This window comes from Myotis daubentonii, chromosome 12 (assembly GCF_963259705.1).
Source record: "Myotis daubentonii chromosome 12, mMyoDau2.1, whole genome shotgun sequence".
NCBI classification, from domain to species: Eukaryota; Metazoa; Chordata; class Mammalia; order Chiroptera; family Vespertilionidae; genus Myotis; species Myotis daubentonii.
In genome coordinates this window covers 68,632,968-68,656,123 of record NC_081851.1, presented here as the reverse complement: position 1 = coordinate 68,656,123, position 23,156 = coordinate 68,632,968, and the positions used below count along the sequence as shown (strand labels likewise).

General features: G+C 49.6%; 1 protein-coding gene across 3 annotated transcripts in view; it reads left to right on the top strand.

Moving 5' to 3' along the window:
* MAPRE3 (microtubule associated protein RP/EB family member 3) overlaps positions 1-22,670 on the top strand; it is a 41,785-nt gene extending 19,115 nt beyond the window's left edge. Inside the window, exons 2-8 of one of the 3 annotated variants that reach the window (XM_059660352.1) lie at positions 4,323-4,423; positions 18,243-18,370; positions 19,023-19,168; positions 19,672-19,873; positions 21,077-21,231; positions 21,355-21,507; positions 21,766-22,670. In XM_059660352.1, coding sequence (XP_059516335.1) covers positions 18,250-18,370; positions 19,023-19,168; positions 19,672-19,873; positions 21,077-21,231; positions 21,355-21,507; positions 21,766-21,834 — 846 coding nt within the window. In that variant the 5' untranslated portion in view covers positions 4,323-4,423; positions 18,243-18,249 and the 3' untranslated portion in view covers positions 21,835-22,670. The remainder of the gene's footprint in view (positions 1-4,322; positions 4,424-18,242; positions 18,371-19,022; positions 19,169-19,671; positions 19,874-21,076; positions 21,232-21,354; positions 21,508-21,765) is intronic. The other 2 variants (XM_059660354.1, XM_059660353.1) reach the window with 2 other exon arrangements.
* Positions 22,671-23,156: the final 486 nt, after the last annotated feature.

The window sequence follows — 23,156 nt, the reverse complement described above, 5'->3', positions numbered from 1 at the left end:
TGCAGCTGTGGGTCCCCGCTGCCCAGGCCGGATGCCTAGGCCAGAGGCGTCAGGCCTGGGCAAGGGGCCGATCCTGCGATTGGAGAGTGATGGGGGTCAACGCCTGAGGGCTCCCAGTATGTGAGAGGGGGCAGGCTGGGCTGAGGGACACTCCCCCGCCCCCACGCGCACACACACACACACACACACACACACACACCCAGTGCACGAATTTTGTGCACCGGGCCCCTAGTCTATATATATAAAAGTCTGAGCGACCATTCAACCGGTAGCTGTGGCATGCACTGACCACCAAGGGGCAGAAGTAAATAAAACATTCGTAGTAGAAGTCCGACCGGTAGGTTAGCTTGCTGCTGGGGTCTGGCCAATCAGCACTGGGCAAGACGGGCTGGACATGCCCTGGACAAATCCGTGCACTGGGCTGATTTTGGCCAATCCCTGCAGGCCAGGCTGAGGGATCCCACCGGTGCACGATCAGGGCAGGGAGGGACCGCAGGAGGGCTCCAGGGCATGTCCGGCCAGGCTCGCCCAGTCCCGATCTAGGCCAATCGGACCCCACTGGAGCATGAGTCCGTGCACCGGGCCTCTAGTTTCTTCATACTTGTCCTCTAAGTTGCTTTACTCTGTCACGACATTCTGGAATCCAGTGGGGGGAGGGGGGGATGCAGGTTGGAGATGAGGAACAACTGCATGTAATAAGTAAAAGCACATGCTTTCCCAGGACTTGGCTTGATGCTAGACAGGCCACTCATGGTTAATAGGGACAGGAGCAGGTAAATGGGAAATTGACATGGGTTCTTTTTTTTTTTTCTTTTAACATATTTTTATTGATTTCAGAGAGGAAGGAACAGGGAGATAGATAGAAACATTGGTTGCCGCCGAAGCTGGTTTGGCTCAGTGGATAGAGCGTCGGCCTGCGGACTGAGGGGTCCCGGGTTCGATTCCGGTCAAGGGCATGTACCTGGGTTGCGGGCACATCCCCAGTGGGGAGTGTGCAGGAGGCAGCTGGTCGATGTTTCTCTCTCATCGATGTTTCTAGCTCTCTATCTTTCTCCCTTCCTCTCTGTAAAAAAATCAATAAAATATATTTTTAAAAAAAAAAGAGTCTTTAAAAAAAAAAAAAAAGAAAGAAAGAAACATTGGTTGCCTCCTGCATGCACTCCAACCAGGGCTAAGATGGAGCCTGCAACCTACATAGGTGCCCTTGGCTGGAATTGAACCTAGGGCCTTCAGTCTGCAGGCCGATGCTCTATCCACTAAGCCAAACCGGGTAGGGCGGTATGTGTTCTTTATAGCAGGGTGATCTCAAGTGTGGGCCTACAACTGACTCACCAGGAAAGCCTGTGAAAAATGCAGACTCCTGAGCCCCAGCCAGAACTGTCCCTTCCTGGGGGTGGGCTCATGGATCTGTGTTAGTGATGGACCAATCAGGTGATTCACGTGCACCCAAAATTCTGAGAACCTCAGCTCTAGAGAATGTTCCTTCTTGAGGTATGTGAGTGAAGGTCCTTGGCTTCAAAGGCTTTGTCCAAAGCCAAATGTGACCCTGCCCTGCCACTCCTTAGCAGAAAAAGAATTCTGCCTTTCTCTTGTCCCCCCTGGACCTAGGAGAGAGTCGTACACTAGCTCAGCACCACAGTGCGCTGAGAAGTCCCAGGCTTGTTCTTCATTCTTGCCGCCTACCAGGCAGACAGCTTCACCATCTCAACATTTTCACAAACAGCTATGCAATTACAGCGCTTGTCTCCCGAACTGACACAGAAGCGAAGCCTTGACATGAGCTGACTGTCTCTTTCATTCTTCGATGGTATTTTGAAGTTTTTCTTGTTTTTTTAAATATTTTTATTGATTTCAGAGAGGAAGGGAAAGAGAGAGAGAAACATCAATGATGAGAGAGAATCATCGATCAGCTGCCTCTTGCACACTCTACACTGGGGACCGAGCCCGCAATCCGGGCATTTGCCCTGACCAGGAATCAAAACGTGACCTCCTGGTTCATAGGTCAACAATCACTGAGCCACTCCAGCTGGGCTTGAAGTTGTTCTTGACACCCTTACAAGGAAAGGTTCTGCGGAATTTCTGGTGGCTATTTTGCAGAGCATCACGAAACACCCACTGAGCTGCAGAGCACCTGGGCAGCCCCTGCTTGGTTGTAGTCAAGGAGGGAAGTAGCTTGTCTCTGCTGTGAGTTGGGCACTGTGTGGGCTCTTTTCCAATTGCTGCCTCGATTAATGAGGAAAGCGATGCAGTCTGTGTAATATCATGAACGGATGAAAGGCAGCCTTGAATTCTGTCTTCAGGTTCAGTGTTGACTCACCATGGAAGGAAAGTGAGCTCTCTGGTGCCTCTGTTTATCCTTCTGTAAAATGAGGTTGTTACCTGTTCTCATTGCCCAATCATGAGTTCAGTGTTGGGAATACTTTGAACTTCTCAGATGAAAGCTGATATAAAACTACAAAGTAAAGAGTTGGTGTAGAGGAGGATGCTAGAAGACTAAGAATGAGATGGTTATGTGAGCAAGATGTCAGGATGTTCTACTCTGCTCCCATGAGGGCTTTCTGGGCCTCCCATGCCTTGCTGTGTGAAGGATGGTGTGACTGCACACTGTCATAGAAGGAGAGGCAGCCTAGAGCAGTGGGTTAAAAGCAAAGACTTGGGGTCCAACTTACTGAATCAGAATCTCAAGGTAGGGGATGGAGCAGCTGCAGCTTTAAGAAATCCCCAGGGTGATTCTGTTGCATATCAAAGTTTGAAGAACAGCATGTCCTCACTAGACCGCTGATGGTCCCCAAAGAAGCTGTGTATTTCCACACCCTCTTACATGCTCAGCCTGTCCCCACCCCAAACCACCTTTTCCTCTTAGCCCTGCCCCCACGCATGCATCCCAAGCTTTTCTCTTGGCTTTGCTTACTACTAAAGGAACTCCAACTCTTCCTTCAAGGCCAGACCACATATCACCTTTGGCCCAAAACATCCCCGAACCTTTTCAGAGAAATTAATTATTCCTGGATACAAATGAAATCAAGGAGAATCAGAAAAGTAACCAGGATATTTTTAGGGGTGGGGGGGCAGTCACAGAATATTTACACTTTTCTTCTTTAAACTGTGAACAAATATGTGTGTATATAATTTGAATATGTATAATAAAAGATCTGAAGAATACACATACCTGATACCAGGAAATTTTGCTTTTTATTTTATATACTTGTATAATTACAGGAGAGTAATTGTTCAAATAATTGCCAGGGGCCTGGCCAGTGTGGCTCAGTGGTTGAGCATCAACCCATGCACCAAAAGGTCGCTGGTTCAATTCCCAGTCAGGGCACATGCCTGGGTTGCAGGCTCGATCCTCAGAAGGGGGCATGTAGGAGGCAGTTGATCAATGATTCTCTCTCATCATTGATGTTTCAATCTCTCCCTCTCCCTTCCTCTCTGAAATCAATAGAAATATATATAAAAAAATAATTACCAGGGAAGAATTGATTGATGTTGTAGCCCTTGTAGATGATGTTATCTTTGTATGTCTCTCTCCACGGTTTAGCTGTGGGCTCCTTGATGGTGGGGCCTTGTCCTGTTCATCTATCACCAGAGCCCAGCACCGTCCCTGACACCTGGTGGTACACAGTGCATACTTACTGAATTTATGGGCTTTAAAACAGAGTCTGGGAGGCTTGGTGGGTCAGTTCTGAGGACAGTCTGCTGCTGAGGCACCGCCTTCCCAGCACTTGGCATGTCATCCTAGTGGAAGGACAAAGCAGAACGGAAGTGACAGTGGTGATTGAACCAATGCTGCCACAGCCTTGATCACAAAATAAAGAGCTTGAGGTGGTGTTAGTGAGGAGAGAACCTTGGGGGTAGCAACTGGGCACAAATGGCCTGTGGGTTGCTACTACTGTATTCGCTTTATTAAAAGTCACTGCAGCCCCATCAGGGTGCCTCGATTGAAGTGTTATCCTGTACGCCAAAAAGGTTGTGGGTTCAATTCCCGGTCAAGGCACTTACCTAGTCTGTGGATTTGATCCCTGGTCAGGGTACATGAGGGAGGCAACTGATCAATGTTTCTCACATTGATGTTTCTCTCTCTCTCCCTTCCTCTCTCTCTCTCTCTCAAAAAAAATTAATAAACATATCCTCAGGTGAGAATGTTTTAAAAAATCACTATATAGTTATGATTCCTGTCTGCCTGCTCCAAAGTAACACCTACTTTTTCTTACAAACTGAATAAAACTCCCCATTCACTTTGTAGAGGCCTGCACAAATAAAAAATGGGTTCATTTTCACACAATTTCCTTAGTATCTCCTTTCTATCTCTGTCCCTCTAGAATCAGCCGTGGGCAAACTACGGCAACCTAGTACATGCCCGGAATTGAACCCAGGACCCTCCAGTCCACGGGCCGACACTCTATCTACTAAGCCAAAGCAGGTAGGGCAAAACACATTTTAAAGTGATATTTTAGAGGGAAAAATACACTCGTTTTCACAGAGTAATGTTCTCAGATGATTGATTGATTGATTGATTGATTGATTGATTGATTGATTTTAGAAAGTGAGAGAAACATCAATGTGCTGCTCCACTCATCCATGCATTCACTGGTTGATTCCTGCATGTGCCCTGACCAGGAATGGAACCCACAACCTTGGCATATCAGGAGAATGTTCCAACCAACTGACCCACCAGGCCAGGGCAGATAGTTTTAAAAACAGTGACTTATTCTAGGAGTTGGCGATGGATTATTTGAGGGCAGAGAAGACAGATCAGTCAACAAATAATTAAGCACCCACTTTGGGCCGTGCCTTGGAATTAAAAATACAAATATGAGACACTGCCCCAGCCCCTGAGCTCATGTTTTAATGTACTCTGCCGTGATCATTCAGGGCCTGTGGGTGTGACTCGCTGCCCAGTGAGGTGGTGTAGTTGAGGACCAGCTGGTGAGCCCTCTGCCCTTTTTCAGTCTAATGCTAATGTTTGCTGGACTTTAGAATTAGGGCAGTTCTGGCTCTTTATCCTACTATTATAGGCCCAGTGTGGTCCTGACCACTGGTTGGGTCTGAAAGATCATGTCTGTCAGGAAAGCCAGAACTACCAGTATAATGGGAGTCTTCAGAACCGTGCTTTCCTAAGAGGGGGGGTGGGGGGGCTCCCACAAGACAGAGACTTACTGAGAACATTAACTTAAAGGAATGCTTCCAGGATCCCCCAGGATTTGGCTGGAGCCCTAATCTTTGTGGGCGGGAGCTGTCCAACATTTCAGCATACTTTTGCATCTGCCCACTTTGAAAGAAATGTAATGATGGTCTGGCTGTTTTATTGTGTGCCCAGTTCTAAGGAAATTGACAGAGTTCAAAATCTAGCCTCTCATGTCTTTAGATTTGATATTTTTTAAAAATATATTTTATTGATTTTTTGCAGAGAGGAAGGAAGAGGGATATAGAGCTAGAAACATCGATGAGAGAGAAGCATCGATCAGCTGCCTTCCGCACACCCCCTACCGGGGATGTGCCTGCAACCAAGGTACATGCCCTTGACCGGAATCGAACCTGGGACCCTTCAGTCCGCAGGCCGATGCTCTATCCACTGAGCCAAACCAGTCAGGGCTAGATTTGATATTTTTTTTTTTTTTTTTTTTTTTTTTTTTTTTTTAGATTTGATATTTTAATGATCAGCTCTCCTTAAGGTCACTGAGCCCTGAGAAAACCGACTTACATTTATTTGCTCAGGCACATTTGTACCAAAAAGTCAATTTAATAGAGCAAGGGAAATACCTCTTCCCTATTTTGTGGTGTCTTGAAAATCAGAAAAGTAATCAGAGCTTGCTTTGCGAGCACAAAATCAGAGCAAATAGAGTTAAGAAATGGTATGTCATCCACACCGTGGTCAAGCTTGATTAATTCTTCCCTCCGCTAGAAGAGACACTGTCCTAGTGACCAGAATACCAATGTCTACTAAACAGAGCACCACTCCTTTGGACAATGTTAAAATTGCACTAGCATAGTTTTACTCCCCGGCCATCCTTTTTTCTGTATTCCAAAGTAACCACTTCCTCTGTTTATAATTACAACCAGGTGCTACGTCATGACATGTTACCGTTTTTCCATGTGTGTAGCTTATTTTGCGTTGAAAATGGTGCTGCCTTGTGACATCCAGGAAGATATACTGGCCTTACTGTGTCTCCAAGTCACACTATCTATCACACATAAATACTGATTTGCAGGGACCAGCATACAATTTCTATAAGGCCAGATAGCAGATGTTTTATGTTTTGCAAGCCATACAGTCTCAGTCAAAACTAAGTCTGCTGTTGTAAATATGAAAGCAGCCATAGATAGACAATAGGTAAATGAGTGAGCATGTCTGTGTACCAATAAAACTTTATTTTTAAAAAGGCTCTGGCTCATAATTGCTGACCTTTGCTTAATAAGTCATAATCAGAGCAGGGGCTCTTATTCTTTCCTAATTTTGCTTAGTCCTCTTTTATCATAAATAGTCCCTTTTGTTCTAAAGTACCTCTCAACTTTGTTCATAGTGAAGGCTCCCTGAATTCACCACTATAATTCTAAGGTCTCCTTGGTGAAATCATGCCAGGACTTTCAAAATAAGGATAGACAATTGAGCTACATGCTCACCAGGAAGATGAATTCACAAATCTGGGTTAGCGTAAATGAATGTAAGAAGCAAGAACCTGGCCTGCAGGGGCACAGACAGGGTTAGACTGAGACAAACCCAGAATTCTGGGAACAGTCCGTCCAAAGAGTTGCTTGTGCACCTGTGTCTTCTCGGTCCCCAGCCCCCGCCCAATGCCTGGACCTTCCAGCTACCAAACCCCTACCAGATTTGTGGTTCCAAGGAACAGGAAAATATGGAGAGATCTCACCCAGAGCCAGACTCTCATGGACAAAGCAAGAACTGAGGAAAGTTCTCATTGGTTTTTTTGTAGTCGCCCAAAACTGGAAGCCACCCAGTTGTCCTTCACTGAGCGAATGGATAAACTGGTACATTCATACTTGTACTATTGTTTGGAATATGACTCAGCAATAAAAAGAACTAATCCATGCAACAACTTGGATAGAACTCAAAGGTGTTATGCTGAGAGAGAAAAAGAAGCCACTCTCAAAAAGTTACTGTAAAAGGGGGTGGGAGCGGCCTGGGAGAGGTCAATGGGGGGGAAAGGAGACATATGTAATACTTTCAACAACAAAGAATTTAAATTTTAATTAAATACATAAAGTTACTGTATGGTTCCCTTTATATAATATTCTTAAAAGTACAAAATTATAATGATGGAGAACTGATCTGTAGTTACCATGGGTTAGAGTGGGAGAAGGAGCATGGCTATATAGGGCTAGTGCCAGGGCGTTTCTTGGAAGTTACAGCAGTTCCGTGTCCTAGTAGGGTGGTGATTACATGAATCTATATACGATAAAATGTCATAGACTGTGCCCCAAAAAAGTGCATTTAAAAGCTGATGAATTCCAAGTCAGGTCTGAAGCTTTAGTTAATAACGTGCCAATGTCAGCTCCCTGGTCTTAACAGTTGTTATGTAAGATGTCACCGGGGAAGCTGGAGGGAGATACGTGGGAATTCTTTGTCCTATTTTGCAATTGTGAGTCTAAAATTATTTCAAAATAGTTTACAAAAATATGGAGGGGCACTGCAAGCAGCACTTAGGACTCTCTTCAGTTTTTACTAGAAAAGATAAAGCCTCAAGAATTATAAATTCTATGCAGTTTCTAAGCACTATAATTTCATTTGCTGTAATTTGGATTTGGAAATTATACTGTTATTTTAAATACAGAATTTTAAAACATATTTTTGGCCCTAGCTGGTTTGGCTCAGTGGATAGAGCATCGGCCTGTGGATTGAAGGGTCCCTGGTTTGATTTCAGTCAAGGGTACATGCCCGATACCCAGTAGGAGGTGTGCAGGAGACAGCCAATCAGTGATTCTCTCTCATTGTTGATTTTTTTTCTCTCTCCCTCTCCTTTCTCCTCTGAAATCAATAAAAATATATTTTTTAAATTTTTTGTATTATTACAGCTATGTTGTATACATGAAAAAAAATTCCTTGGTGAGTTTCCCTCAGGATGAAATAGCTCCTGAACTCCTTACAGAGCTTCTGGCATGTGGCTTCCATATATATAATTTATTTCATTGATTTCAGAGAGGAAGGGAGAGAGAAAGAGAGAGAAAAACATCAATGATGAAAGAGAATCACTGATCAGCTGCCTCCTGCACATTCCCCACTGGGGATCAAGCCTGAAACCCGGGCATGTGTCCCAACCAGGAATCGAACTGTGACCTCCTGGTTCATAGGTCGATGCTCAACCACTGAGTCACCCCGGCTGGGCTCCGTCTACCTTTTTAACTGCATCTCCTTTTGTCCCCAACATTCATTCTGGGGTGAACTATTTGTAGTTCTCTTCCTCCTCCAAGTCCATTCCTCTTTCCTCTTGAGTCTTAATTTGCTTGATAAGCTTCTCCTTCAAGACCAAACTCAAACTACAAAGCCTTCCCTGACCCAGGAAGCCGCATGCCATTCCTGCATCTGGGGGTTGTAGTGTAACGTGTCGCCCTTTAGTTATTTTCTTCACTTGTCTAGTTCCAACCCTAGTCGGTGAATTCCTCAAGGGCCCAGACTGGGTCTCATTCCTTCTTACAGGCCGCATGCCTGGCTCAGTGCCTGGAACACACACTCCAAAACATGAGTGAGCGTGTGTTAAAGTCTCTTAAATTCTTTAGTAATAATTTTTTCTATTCTACCCTATCTTAATAAAGTTTTTCAAAAGCAAAATTTCAAAGATCTAAAGAGATTCTGCTTCCACAGAATAGTAAATGAATATTTAAAACATTCAGTCTAGTTAAGGCATTATATTTACATGTTTTCCCATTCTTTCTTTTTCTTCATTACACAGTGTTGTAGGAAGATTTAGAAAGACCGTGAGGTTTACTCACGAGCCTGCTTGGACAGAGGAGATCTAGAACTTAGGGATAGGATCTGGATTCTAAAGAGGAGGCCTGGGGTGTCAAGAGAAAGAACACAAGCTTATGTTAAATCTGTGTATCACTTCAAAGTTTTACTAAAAGACGTAAGGTGTTCTCCACCTTGCAGGCAGTCACTCTCCAAACCACCTGCCGTGCTGCAGGAGACACTCCTGACTTCCCTCCTCAGCGCCCTCATGACCTGGACTCCATAACTCTCTGCAGGTCTAGCTTCTTTCCTCAGCCTCCAGCAAGTGACTCAGTGTCTCTTCATTTGTTCTTGCACAATCTAATGACCATTTCTCCATCTCAGGTCTGGTAACTTCATTAAACAGAGCAGGTAACCTCCTCCTTGAGACTGGTCCCTCCCTGGGCTCCTGAGACACCACTGCCTCTCCCACCTCCTCTCCTGATCGCATCCCCTGACATTCCTCTAAGATTTAATCATTGGTTTCATGCTCATTTTTAAAAATAAAAGTGATAATAAACATGTTCCCCGTGTCCCAGATTTCCTACTTTCTCTTCACGGTTTCCTGACATTTGTTATCTCTGAAGGCCCAAATTAGGAGCCACTTCCCCAGGAGCCATCTCGCTACTGAGCCCCCCCATCCTTTATATTCTCCGGGAGCACTGATAAGCCACGTGTACTTTCACCAGTTAGACCTCATATAGTCTGGCCTGTGGGGTCTCTTGTTTTATGAATTACTCTTCTTTCTTCAACCTAACAAAGGCCCTTTAAGGACAAGACCCATGCCTTAAATGGTCCCATGTCCTCGAGGTGCCTCATGGCGTGGTTAGCACATTGTGTCGGTGGCCAATAAACACTTGCTGATGGCGATGAGAGGAATGCTGCAATTGGGAGAGAGAAATATAAAGAAAACCTTTGAAATGTCCTTTCCCGCCCTGGCCGGTTTGGCTCAGTGGACAGAACGTCGGCCTGCGGACTCAAGGGTCCTAGGTTCGATTCCGGTCAAGGGCATGTATCTTGGGGAGTGTGCAGGAGGCGGCTGATCGATGTTTCTCTCTCATCGATGTTTCTAACTCTCTATCCCTCTCCCTTCCTCTCTGTAAAAAATCAATAGAATAAAAAAATTTAAAAAAGAAATGTCCTTTGCCTTCTCATAATGCTCAAGGGCCTAAATCAGAGCGAGTTATGCACTGGAGCTGTGCAAAATCGAATCGCTCTTCCTAGCACAGTGTGATGGTCTGGAAAGAGCGTAGGGCTTGGGTTCAGAGTTCTGGGTTCATGCTCTGGCCTGCCAGTGGTTGATCTTGAGCTTGAGCAAGTCTCTTAATTCCAGCCTTTACTTCCTCATATTTGAAACTGAGATAACATCTAAGGCTTTCTGGAGACAAATGCTATAATCCACAGAGTGGCATTGGCGGTGGGGATTTCAGGCACCATGTGGACCAGGAGAGAAGCTGTTTGAAGTTAGGCAAGCCTTCTGGGACCCCTCCCATGCACGCCCCCACTGCGGGGCCCACTGTCTCCTGCAGGGCCGGCAGGGAGGGTAGAGTTCTGGGGTGTTCAGAAGGACATGCATTCTGTGTGAGAGAGGACAGAGAATCTAACACCGAACATGGTCACGTTTGTTCTGGACATCATCAGAATAGACTTGCTGGTGGAAAGGTTAAGGGATTGTATGAGCAGTCTGTCAAAAAGGCAAGGAGATAAAGTGAGGATTCTGAGAGGGATTGGCTGTGAGTGGGAGGAGCTATGAGAGCAGAGCAGGGCTGAGCCTGGGTCAAGGAAAAGTAGGCTGAGCAGCGATGAATCCAGATGCTCCAGAGGAGGGCGAGCATAGCACTGTGCGTGATGACAGCTGTGAGCCGGACAGTCTGAAGGAGCGTCATTCTAAAGGAAAATAGAGTGGCCTGTGCCTCAGAAGAGCAAGTGTGCTCTGGAAGCGCGAAGCGTCCTTAACACTAGAAAGACTGAAATTTAGTATATACCTATATTGCCCAAAAGCCGTCAAAATGACTGCATTGTGAAAGAATAATATCGGAGCACTCTTCACTTATGTTCCTTAGCTTTTCCAATAACTCACTTCTATTCGACATTTCTTTCATGAATTTAGGGCGCAAAAGAAATAAAATAAACAACTTATTAGAACAAGTATCACTGCATAAAGATTCAAATAACAAGTACTAGTTTAGCTTATTGAGCAACTGCAACTTATCAAGTATCGACAATTTATCATGTACTTGTATGTTATCATGTGACAGTAATCGAAAAAAATGAAAACTGTTATTTCAATACAGAGCCGAACTGGTCATATAAGAAATTTACTCAATTCAATAATAAGAGTCATTTGATTATTTAAAATTTCCCAAGCAATCAAAATGACTGCTTTTGGGCAATATAGGTATAACACATATATATATACCGGAAATGAAGGAGGGGGAGGTAACTACAATTATTAATAAACGCATTTATATGTTGTACAAAAAGTCACAAAATTCTAAGACATTGTGTCCTTATATACATAATTGTTTTTCTAATTGAAATTAAAAAGCAGTCAAAATGACTTCCTTGGGCAATCTCTAGTGTTAAGGAAACAGCAGGCTCGTTAGGGCTATAGAAACGAATGTTCTCTCAGCATGGCACAGCCTTGTTCCCTCTCTCTCCTCAGGCTAGCCACAGATGGGCCAGCAACCACCCCCCAGAGCAGGCGCGGGAGAGGGGCTCCCCCACCCTGTGGGGGTGCACAGAGCTGGGCTGAGAGGCAGTCCTGACCCGGGAGTCCTCCCAGCAGGTTAACAAGTTCTGTTCTCAGAACCATCCTAAAGCTCTGCTCTGAGGAGCCTGGCAGCACCTTGTAGTTCCTCTCTTACTTGCCTCAGAGGAAGAGCTGTTTTCAATCTCTTGCCGAGCATCCAGAGGCTTTGAGCTGCGTCTGGATGTGCGGCCAGAGAGTGCAGCTAGCGTTCCACTCTCCTCCCTTCTCCTCAGGGCAACAAACAAGAAATGAGGCCACACAGTCATCCTTTCTGCGCCTCCCTATCACCTGAAACCCCACACTGTGCTTTAACCTCTCCCATCCATTCATCCATTCACTCATTCAACAAATATTTACTGAGCAGCTGTTATGTACAGGGCCTTGAGCCAGTGCTAGTTAAAGAAATGGGCTGCATAACTCCAAAGTGTTGGTCTGTCTTTGCGGCCACACCCAAAAGCCAAGCCTGTCCTACTCTCCCTGCTCAGGACCCCAGCAGAGGTCTGTGGGGAGTGTGTTCAGGGTGCGGGAAAGAATGTGAGTCAGATACACTAGTCATTCTCTGACTGCTGTACAGGTTGCTCAGTCCCCAAAGTCAGGGTGGTGTTGAACCTCTGGTTCCCATATACAGGGTCCCTCATTAACCTCCCAACATCCCTGTGCTCAGTAGTTGTCATCGCTCTCATTCTCAGACCTGAAAACTGGGCTTGGAGATACCAAACCACTTACTCAAGGTCTCTCAGGCCGTGAGCGGCAGAGCTTGCAGCCAGCCAAGCCACCTCTTCTGCCAGGACACCTCGCTTCACCCAGGCACGGCTTCCAGGAGGCTGCTGCTGGTCGCCTTGGGTCGATGGACGCTCCCATCCTGGAGCCCGTTGACTTACGCAGATGTTTGAGGAACTGGAAGATCTCCAGTGGAGAACCTTTAAGAAGAAAGGCTTACCGGTCTCTGCCCACCTAGATGGACCTACTGAAATGGGTTAATGGTCGCGAGTGATGAGTTCTGTTTACTCCCCTCCTGGGTTTCCGCTAACGCTTTGAGATGGAGACAGAGCAGTCTGGCCAGAACTCCCCAAAGGTCTCCTTCCCTGGACAGCAGCTACAAGGGGTCTGGCAGCAGCATCCAAACCAACTTGGAGGAAGCCTCGTTAGGAGTTCAGATCATCGTTCAGCAGGTCACGTCCGGGACTCCAGCGGCTGGGGCCTCAGTGGGATTCAGGGTCTTAAGGAAGAGCTACAGGACCTAAAAGTGTTCTGAGAACAGAACCCTGGAGAAGCTCCAGTCCTCGTCTGAACCTTCACCGCCCAGCTCCCAGTCCTGATGGGCTGTGTGGGCACATACTGGTTCCCTGGCAGCCCGGACTGCTCCACCTGCCCCATCTCTACCTTTGACTACTTCAGCTCTGAGAGGCCGAGCCTCCCTATGAGTCAGGTCTTTGCTCAGCCATGAGAAGAAGGTGATTGGCTGGGTCTGCCAGGGCTTTGTGACCCGCTAGCCAGGCTCCCCCTGTCCCTCAGCACCCTTCATCCCTGCCTGCACATATTGCCTCCATGTAACCCCAGAATAACCTTGATGTCTGATCCCAGGGGGCAAGGGAGAGCAATATCGCAGATTTTCCAAACAGGTGACTTCAGCTCCCCTGGGCCTGGACGGAAGGGGTAGCCCAGTGACAATGGGCATAGCCCCATGTCAGGAGCAGGAAACGTTTGGCAGGCTCCGCAGAGTTCTCTCTCTTCTGATCCCACAGCATCTGTTCCAGTTTTCCTGGCCGGTAGGATGGCATCTACAAAGCAGAATCTAAGAAAAATCTGGAGTTGGGGAGGTATCGTGGTCACAGGCCAACCTTCAGGAAGCCCAAGTGGCTCTTTCCAGGCTGAAGGGGCAGAGAAAAGCACAGTGTGTAGTCCCCCCTGGACTGGCATCTTGGACACCCGAAGCTGATGTGCATTGGGCACCTGCTTCTCAAACAAGTGCCTTGATTTCTCGCTGCCTGCCCAGTAACGCTGATAACACTCACCTGGTGCTTACTGGTGCCAGGCTCTGCTCAGCACTTTGTATACATGGCTCAGTTAATCTTCATATCAGCTCTAGGAGGTGGGAACTGTTACTGTTCCCGTTTTATAGATGAGGAAACTGAGGCCCAGTGTCAAACAGCTAGGGTTGGATAGAGCCAGGATTGAAACTCAAGTGGTCTGACTGGAGACCCAGTATTCTTTAAGCAGCATCCTCTAGAGCAGGGGTGGGCAAACTTTTTGACTCGAGGGCCACAATGGGTTCTTAAACTGGACCGGAGGGCCGGAACAAAAGCATGGATGGAGTGTTTGTGTGAACTAATGTAAATTCAAAGTAAACATCATTACATAAAAGGGTACGGTCTTTTTTTTTTTTTAGTTTTATTCATTTCAAACGGGCCGGATCCGGCCCGCGGGCCGTAGTTTGCCCACGGCTGCTCTAGAGCCTGCTGGCAGCACGCCCAGCACCCACTGCAGGAGGGAAAGACCTGGTTTGTCTTTCATTGTCATGCTGGGCAGAGGGTAGAGGCCTGGGAACGTCAGAGGGGTCCTCTAGGGACCAGAAAATTAAAGAAGACTGTGGGACCCTAAATTATCTTCAAGATATATTTGTAGAAGACAGATTTCCACTGAAGACTGAAAAACAAAAAGCCAAAATTAGATTTGGTCTGGTGACAAGGCTCTTAAATATTACATGTGAAATTTCAGAATTATGCAGACTTGGTTATGCTTTAGGAATATAAAGACCTAGATCTATGTGCAGTCCTAAGTGTCTGGGAAGGAACTGGATGATCTCTCAAAACTCTTCTGGCTGTGGGATGAGATTTGGTCAAGATGACCATTTGCAAGGCCTCAGGCAGAATGACTGTCCGCTCCACCCCTCCTGACGAGAGCTAACACAGCCTTTCTGTCAGTCAATGCATCGTGACCCTAGCTTAGGAAATGATTTAGCAAAATCACCAGATTAAACCTCCTCAACTTTTCTGTCCCATGACTGCACCCCTGGGAGCAGGAGTCCAGACCCTGCAGAGCAGGCTTTCCCCAAGGTCACATCCTCTGTCTAATCCTGAACCGTATTTCAAGGGCCCTAGAGGATGACATGTCAACCAAATTGGGGTTGTTTCTTGTGACAGTCACCATGTCCCAAAGAATATGGTAGAAACATGAGGATTGGGTTGGAAGACCCCACTATTTAGCCCTCGAACAGAGCCTCCCCTCTCTGGGCAGTTAACTTTAGAGTTTTCTCAGACTATGTCTCTACTCTAATGGGAGGCGACTGGTCTTCTTAGGGCCAAATGCTTGAGCAAATGCTTTATATACCTCTTCCCCCAGAAGCTGGTCTGGTTTGAGTCTAGGCCTGAGTCAGCCCCGAATAAAAAAAAGTTGGACCTGTGGATGAGTTTAACATGTGACTTTGGGGAATAGGGAAGTTGGGTTAGTTTAGTCCCGAATCTTAGAGCAGACCCAATCCTAAGCCATTCCAGTTGGTCCAGCCCTTCTTAGAGCTTCCCAGGAAGAAGCACTCCATCACCCCCCCTGCCCGGGCACTACCAACTTTTGACCCAGACAGGCTCCTCTGTGGGGAACCAGATCAAATTTAGGGGCCCTCCTTTTCCAAATGAAGCTAGGGAGAGGGGGGTTGGAGGATAAGGAGACATTTAAAGGAGTCTTTGCTCAGGACCTGGGTGCCACCTGCTGGCCATAATTTAGTTGTACTGTATTTACAGGGCCAAATCTGTAAGATTTGGAGAGGAAAATTAAGAGGGCATCTAGCCGTCCCTGTCATATGAGGGGTAAGGGAACTGCTTTCTTGGTGACCTTTGAACAAGTGTGAGAATCCTTGCTGAGACCCCTGGTACCTTGGAGGAATTCTTCTGAGCCACAATGGACCCAGTCAGGGCAGGGGTGGCATCACTTGAAGACCCTGAAACCGTCCTGAGTGGAGGCAAGGGCACTGATCCTAGTATCAGATGAGGACTGTGGTTCTAATCCCTGGTCTGCTTGGGCACCAGTATCACCTGCAGTGTTTTTTAAAATTACATATATGTAATATATGTATATGTATACATATGTATAAATATATATGATATACTATATATTCTACATGGTGTATTATATTATACTAGAGGCCCAGTGCATGAATTTGTACACCAGTGGGGTCCCTCGTCCTGGCCTGCGGACCGGGCCAAAACTGGCTCTCCGACATTCCCCGAGGGGTCATGGATTGTGAAAGGGCACAGTCCAGGCCGAGGGACCCCACCAGTGCACAATCAGGGCCAGGGAGGGACACAGCAGGTTGGCCAGCCAGGGAGAGACCATGGGAGGGCTCCAGGGTATGTCTGGCTCATCTCCCTCAGTCCTGATCTGCTGGACCCCAGCAGCAAGCTAACCTACTGGTTAGAGCGTCTGCCCCCTGGTGGTCAGTGCGCATCATAGGGAGTGGTTGAGTGGCCTTAGCATATCATTAGCTTATTATGTTTTGATTGGTTGAACAGCTGACCGGTCGACTGAACACTTAACATATTAGGCTTTTATTATATAGGATAGTGTATTATATAGTTATATACATAACATAGGGTCTATTATGTATGATACTATATAATAGATAATAAATAGAATAGTTACATATAACATGTATAGTTATTCACATATACATGCACACGCATGACTTGGGCGTCACTCCAGCCTATTGGAATGTCTGCAGAAGCTCAGGTCCTCTCCCAGTGCAAAGCCTCGGGAGTGCATGGCTATGTGTCATTCCCTTTTGGTTCCAGCCCAGACCTGATAAAGCAGCAGAATAGGTCTGGACAGGGAAGAGGGCTGGGTGCATTCTTCCTTCAGGGACACTTTGCATATTAAGCCCAGAGGAATATTCTTCACTCCAGAACTACGCACTCACAATCCTGAGTACATAGTCCTTCAGTCTATCTTCTCTTTCTCCATTTCTGATAAAGTCTAGTTACAAGAAATATTTCCCTCCTCCCTTCACAGTGCATGTCAGTGATAACAGCTGGCACTTGGCCTTTGCTGGGGAGATTTGGGGAGGGGCTTCCACCTGCTCTGCTCAGTTCCAACATAGGTTCTGTGCAGGGACCATGGGCCCAGGATCGCTAGAAGAGGCCAGAAGTCCCAAATTGTTTGCGTGACGCATCCCAACTTTAAAATAATGGGCACTAATTCAAAAATGTTTCCAGCACTGTGAGTCCTAGAGTTCAAGTCTGCAAGGCAAATTTTGCCAATGGGTGTCTCCTCTGTGACTGCTGATTGCCAGGGCTTTAAGCTAAGAGTGATGTGGCCAGGGCTGCGTTTAGGTAGGTTCTGACTGCAGTCGTGTCCGGAGGTCCTGGGGGAGACCGGAGGCTGCAAGGCCTTCCAGGAGGCTTCTGCTGGCCTTGGCCAGAGAATGTCCACATGACCCCCAAGGTGGCAGGAGAGATGGAGAAGAGCAGGGCCATTGGGAAGGCAGAGTTGCAGGACTTGATTCGATATGAGGATGAGGGGGAGTGGGCCATCTAGCCTGGTGACTGGGGGACTGGTGGTGACATTATGGGGATAATGAATACAGGAGCAGAAGCATGTCTTTTTTAAAAAATATATATATTTTTAATTGATTTCAGAAAGGAAGGGAGAGGGAGAGAGAGAGAGAAACGTCAGTGATGAGAGAGAATCATTGATCGGCTGCCTCCTGCAAGCCCCTACCTGGGATCAAGCCCGCAACCGGAGCATATGCCCTTGACTGGAATTGAACCCAGGACTCTTCAGTCCACAGGCTGATGCTCTATCCACTGATCAAAACCAGCCAGGGCCAGCAGCATGTCTTAAGGTTCTGGACAAGCAGAATGTGGGTGCCCCTGGGTCAGCCAGCAGGCCCCACACCACAGGCCCCACAGGAATATGGGATCTGGTCAGGCAAAGGTTAGCTGGCTTTCTAAAACACAATCTGGCCAGGACAGTGTCTGCTTAAACACCTTCCCATTGTCTAAACAGAAGGTCAGACTCCTCCTTCCGTAAACAAAGTCCTTCGTGATCCCTGCCAATCACGCTGTGCCATGCTCAACACGAGCCTGCTCCCCAGCTCCGCCGAGCCACTGGGAGCCCTGAATAAGCCATGCCCTTGTTCATGCAGTGCCTTCTACATCCCTTTGTATGTTTGGAAAATTCCTACTCCTTCCACTCCACGTCTCCGCTTGGAAGCCTTTGCTGGCCTGCCAAGCAGAAGCGGTCCCTCCCTCTTTGTGCCGTCCCTGAACTTTGCATGTGCCCTGATGTGTGGGGATTTGCCTGTCTGTAAACTCCCTGAAGGAGTGACCACATCTTAACTTTGTTGCACCCGTTCTCAACACGCCTCTAGCATATAGGAGATGCTCATTAGATGTTTAAAGAATGAAGAGGTCCCCTCTCCAGGAGGGAAAATGCAAGGCTGTCTGGAGGAAGACAGCTCTCATTCCCCAGGGATCATCCCACGCCTGCTCTCCTAACAGCTAAAGAGCAGCACGGGTCCCTGGTGCTGACCTTGCCTCTCTTCATTCTTTGCAGCTGGGGTATGGCCGTCAATGTGTACTCCACATCCGTAACCAGTGAGAATCTGAGTCGCCATGATATGCTTGCGTGGGTCAATGACTCCCTGCACCTCAACTATACCAAGATAGAACAGCTCTGTTCAGGTAGGAGGCTGGGAGGGGGAAGTGGGCCCTGCTGGAGGGGAGGCAGGAGGCAAGACAGACACAGCAGAGACTGTAACTTGTAATTAGGGTTTAGGAGGAGAGCTGCAGAGCCCCGAACTAGTCGGTGTTTGGAGCTGAAGGGCCTCCACGGATGGGGAAGAGCAGGAGGGGCACAGGCAAGGGCTGCAGGAGGGGCAGGGCAATGGCACAGGCAGTGAAGCCAGGGGCTGACAGACAGCAGAAGGGCCAGCCCAGCCACTTGGGTCCAAACCTCAGCTCTTCTTGTAGTGCAACCCTGGGCAATCACCACACCTCTCTAGGCCTCAGTTTTCCCATCGGTAAAATGGAGAGTATATCACCTATCTCACTAGGATTACTGTTAGATTAGATTACGTAATGTAGTGTTTGCTATGGTGCTGGCACATAATTGCATCAATAAGTAGTAATTGCTCTTATTCTTGGAACGCTAGGGGATTCCGGTGGCATCTATCCTGCGAGTAGGACTGGCCACGCCCCAGAACAAGGGGAGAAATGAGGAGCTGGGTGGTGGGGGGAGTAGGCCAGCAGAGGGGCTGGCTGAAAGGGAAGCAGGCAGCAGGCAGCCTCGGCAGGGGAGCGGCCTGGACCCTCGGTCAGCCCTGCTTCTCCTCAGGGGCAGCCTACTGCCAGTTCATGGACATGCTCTTCCCTGGCTGCGTGCACCTGAGGAAGGTGAAGTTCCAGGCCAAGCTAGAGCACGAGTACATCCAGAACTTCAAGGTGCTGCAAGCCGCTTTTAAGAAGATGGGTGTTGACAAAGTAGGTGCCTGTGCTCCCGGGGCCCTGAGGAGCTGTGTGACCTTGGGAAGAAGGCGGCCCACCAACAGGGCAAAGGGCCCTTCCATCTGCGCCTCTCTCCACCCCCTGCTCTCCGAGGGAACGTCCCCCAGCTCAAGGCACAGTGGGAACCCCACATTCTTCCCATCCCATCCCAATGACATGCCTGCCCCTTCCTCCTCTCTGGACCATATCCACCCATTGAGGCTTGGTACTCCTATTCCTTTCTTCCCTAGGGCCCAAGAAAAGGCTTTTGCTCACCTCCTGCCTCCATGGCCCCAGGCCCTTGGCTCCAGCAGCCCCCACCCCACATGGAGGCAGCAGCACCACAGCACTCCCCCCACCCAGTTTCTCCTGTGTCCTGGAGCCATGGGAGGGGCAGCCACTGCAGCCAGGGGCTGGCTCTCCTGAGAGTGGGCCCTCACAGAGGAAGGCAGCCCTCCATGCAGGTGGCTAAAGTTCTCTGCTTATGTGGTCTGTTTCAGATAATTCCTGTAGAGAAATTAGTGAAAGGAAAATTCCAAGATAATTTTGAGTTTATTCAGTGGTTTAAGAAATTCTTTGACGCAAACTATGATGGAAAGGAATACAACCCTCTGCTGGCGCGGCAGGGCCAGGACGTAGCGCCACCTCCTAACCCAGGTGATCAGATCTTCAACAAATCCAAGAAACTCATTGGCACAGCAGGTAACATGCTGGGGGAGGGAGTGGGTGGGGCCGGGCCAGCCAGGAGTGCCTCCTGGGCCACTCGCCCGCCCGGCCCTGCCCGCCTAGAGGAGACTGTTATCACGGAGTTCAGATGGCGCCGCCTGCTGCCCCCTTAGACCAGGGGGAGTCACAGCAGGGAGGAGAGGGCTCCAAAGATGGCCACAAAAGGAGAGCCACTGGCACCAGCCAAGGTGGCAGCCGGCGGTGGGAGGCCCAGGCCCTTCCCTCTGCAGCAGGAGCTGACAGGTTTGCCTTGAGATGACGGGGCAGCACGTGGCATGGCTCCTCCGTCCAGGTCCATCCAGGCCAAGGGCCTGGTGCCTGCACTACACATCTCTTGCCCCCTGCCCACTGGACGCCCGGGGACGGGACTCTCTGCCAGGCTTGGTCATATCTTCCCCCATTCCACAGCCCCATCGTCCTAAGTCCTCAAGAGACGAGCCTCTGGAAACAAGGCTTTGTCGGGAAAGAAGGGAAAGAAGCATAGGGCTTTGGGGGACGGGAGGGTCGGGAGAGAAGGGGAGCGGAGCGGCCCCAGCCCGCATCTGAACCCGTCATAGCAGAGCCCTTCTGTTTGCGCTGCTGCCCCGCTTGGGCCTGGCCCCCTCACCTGCTTGCTTTGCGTTAGAAGCAGCGGCTCTGCCTAGGGAGCTGCCCAGCTAGAGAGCAAGAGCCACAGCATGCTTGTCCTGAGGCAGGCAGCCGGGAGGGGCAGGGCAGGTGTCTTTTCTGTCCTCCAGTCCCGAGACTCGGAGGTCACCCATATGGAGAGTGGCTTTGGGCTGCCAGGAGAACCAGATCGAGACCCTGCCCCAGCTGCTTTCCCTCGGGCTTCAGCTGTCAGTACGAGAGGCGCCAACCCTCCCAGCCCCACTTCCCCAGTTCCCTAACCCTGTTTCCCTCTTGTCTCCCTCCGCCAGCTCTCCTCCCTCCCCACACCTCACCTTCTTCAGTTCCCTGTAGTCCTTGCTCTCCCAGGCTTGCAAAGGGCTGCCCAGCTGCTATGGTGTCATGTGTGGCCATGGCGTAAGGCCTAGATGTAGAGCCCCCGAGTGGGAGAGAAGAGGAGGGCAGAGCGCCTGCCTTTAGCAGGGGCCTGCCGCACACTCGTCACACCAGGCCGTCTCCTGCCACGGGGGCTCTGGGCTCACATGGCCCCTCCGAATTTCCTCCCCTGCACAGTTCCACAGAGGACGTCCCCCACAGGCCCCAAAAACATGCAGACCTCCGGCCGGCTGAGCAATGTGGCCCCCCCCTGCATCCTCCGGAAGAATCCCCCATCGGCCCGAAACGGCGGCCATGAGACTGATGCCCAAATTCTTGAACTTAACCAGCAGGTGAGTGGGGTGGGCGGGGGTAGCTGAGACAACCCTGCCTCCACAGCCAGGCCCGCGGGTGTCAGGGTGGGAAGGGGAGCCTGAGGCGGGACCTGGGCTGGAACCCCACCTTCGCCCACGCAGCTGTTGGATCTGAAGCTGACCGTGGATGGGCTGGAGAAGGAGCGTGACTTCTACTTCAGCAAACTCCGAGACATCGAGCTCATCTGCCAGGAACACGAGAGCGAGAACAGCCCCGTCATCGCGGGCATCATTGGCATTCTCTATGCCACCGAGGTGAGCCCTGCCTGCACCCGCCAATGTCCCCGGTCCCCTGGGCCCTCCCCCATCCCGCCTGGCCTAAGATAGGAAGAGACGGGACCCGAAGGGGCTTTGGAGAACATGGATGGTGAGGGCAGCGTGCTGCAGTCACAAGCCCCAGGTCACAGAGCGTTAGCAGGGAAAGGACTGGAACCTTGCTCCCCAGCTACCTATACAATCCACACCTCCGCCCGCCTGCCTGGCTCACCCTGTCCTCTCCCTTCCCACCTCCAGGAAGGCTTTGCACCCCCTGAGGACGACGAGATTGAGGAACACCAACAAGAAGAACAGGACGAGTACTGAGGGCGGCTCCAGCCCTGGCTGACTGCACGCCCCCTACCCCACGCCCACCCCCACATTATAATCCTTTCCTTAGAGCGTCGGCCGGGTGCTTTGTGTCAGTGCCGCAGGATTGGGGAGTCAGGCGAGGGGGCTGGAGGGGATGGGGCAGATGGGCAGGCAGAGGCCCGCACTGGCCAGTGGGTGGGACCCCTGCCCATTCCCCACCCCTATTTATTTCCGTTGTCTCTATGCTGTTTCGGCCAACACTTCCCAGGGTGCTGTGCCACCCGCCCCCGCCAGCCGCCTGCTCCCCTGACAGCCAGCAGCTGTATATTTGACAAAGTCATTGGTATATTTTTACTTATTGGATTTTCCTTGCACTTTACCTGTTCTTTTCCCAGGGCTCACAGCACGGGCTCCAGGGCAGTGTGCCTGGCTTGGCTTCCCTTCCCCATTGCCGGGCCATGGCAGGACTCACAATTCTTATTTATTTTGTCTTTTGACTCCCCAGTAGTTGAGGGGAAGGCTGATGTCAGGAGAGGGAGAGGGGGACTGAGGAGAGGGTGCCTTAGGCCTCGGTGGTCAGGGAGAGGGAGGGGAGCATGTGAGGGATGAAAATGACCCCCTGGCACCAGACTCACCCACCCTGGACCCCTTTCCCCCAGCCCCAAAGCCCAACACTGCCCCGAGGCCCCCAGCCACTCCCTCTGCAGCCCATTCATACCACACAGACTCTGCCCTGACCCTCCTGTATGTCTGCCTCCCATCCCCCCACCTCCCCACCCCTGCCTCCTTGGGCCACCCAGCCTGTGTATGTGTTCACTTTTATTTAAATAAACTTGTGTGGTAAAAGTCCATGCCATGTCTCCATCAACTGAGCTACAGCCTGGGTCTCAAAGCTTTGTTCTTCCTGAGCATTCCCCTCCCAGAGCCATGGCCCTGCACACAGCACCACGGTGGCCTTCCCTCATGTCTGCACACCATCGCTGCCACTTGGCCTCAGAGCCCAGCCCTGACCCAGCCCCCATCTCCCAACACTGATGCCAGGGCTCTAAGACAGACTTGCCTACCCCCAGTCCCTGAGGAAGAACAAGGTTTGGAGCCATGGTGGTGAGGATAGGCAGCCCAGTAAAGGGGCAGGTGGGGATGTAGGGGAGGGGGTAACAGGGTGGCCTGGCCAAGGGGCCAGTTAGACTTCATGTTGTCCCCCACCTTTGTCAAGGCTCACACCCCCCAGAACAGTGATCCAGCCGGGAACAAGGGCTCATCAGACAGAGAAAGCTGAGTGGGTTACAAAGAGTAAGCAACTCTGAGCACTGAAGTCCAGAGGAGAGCAGTGCCCA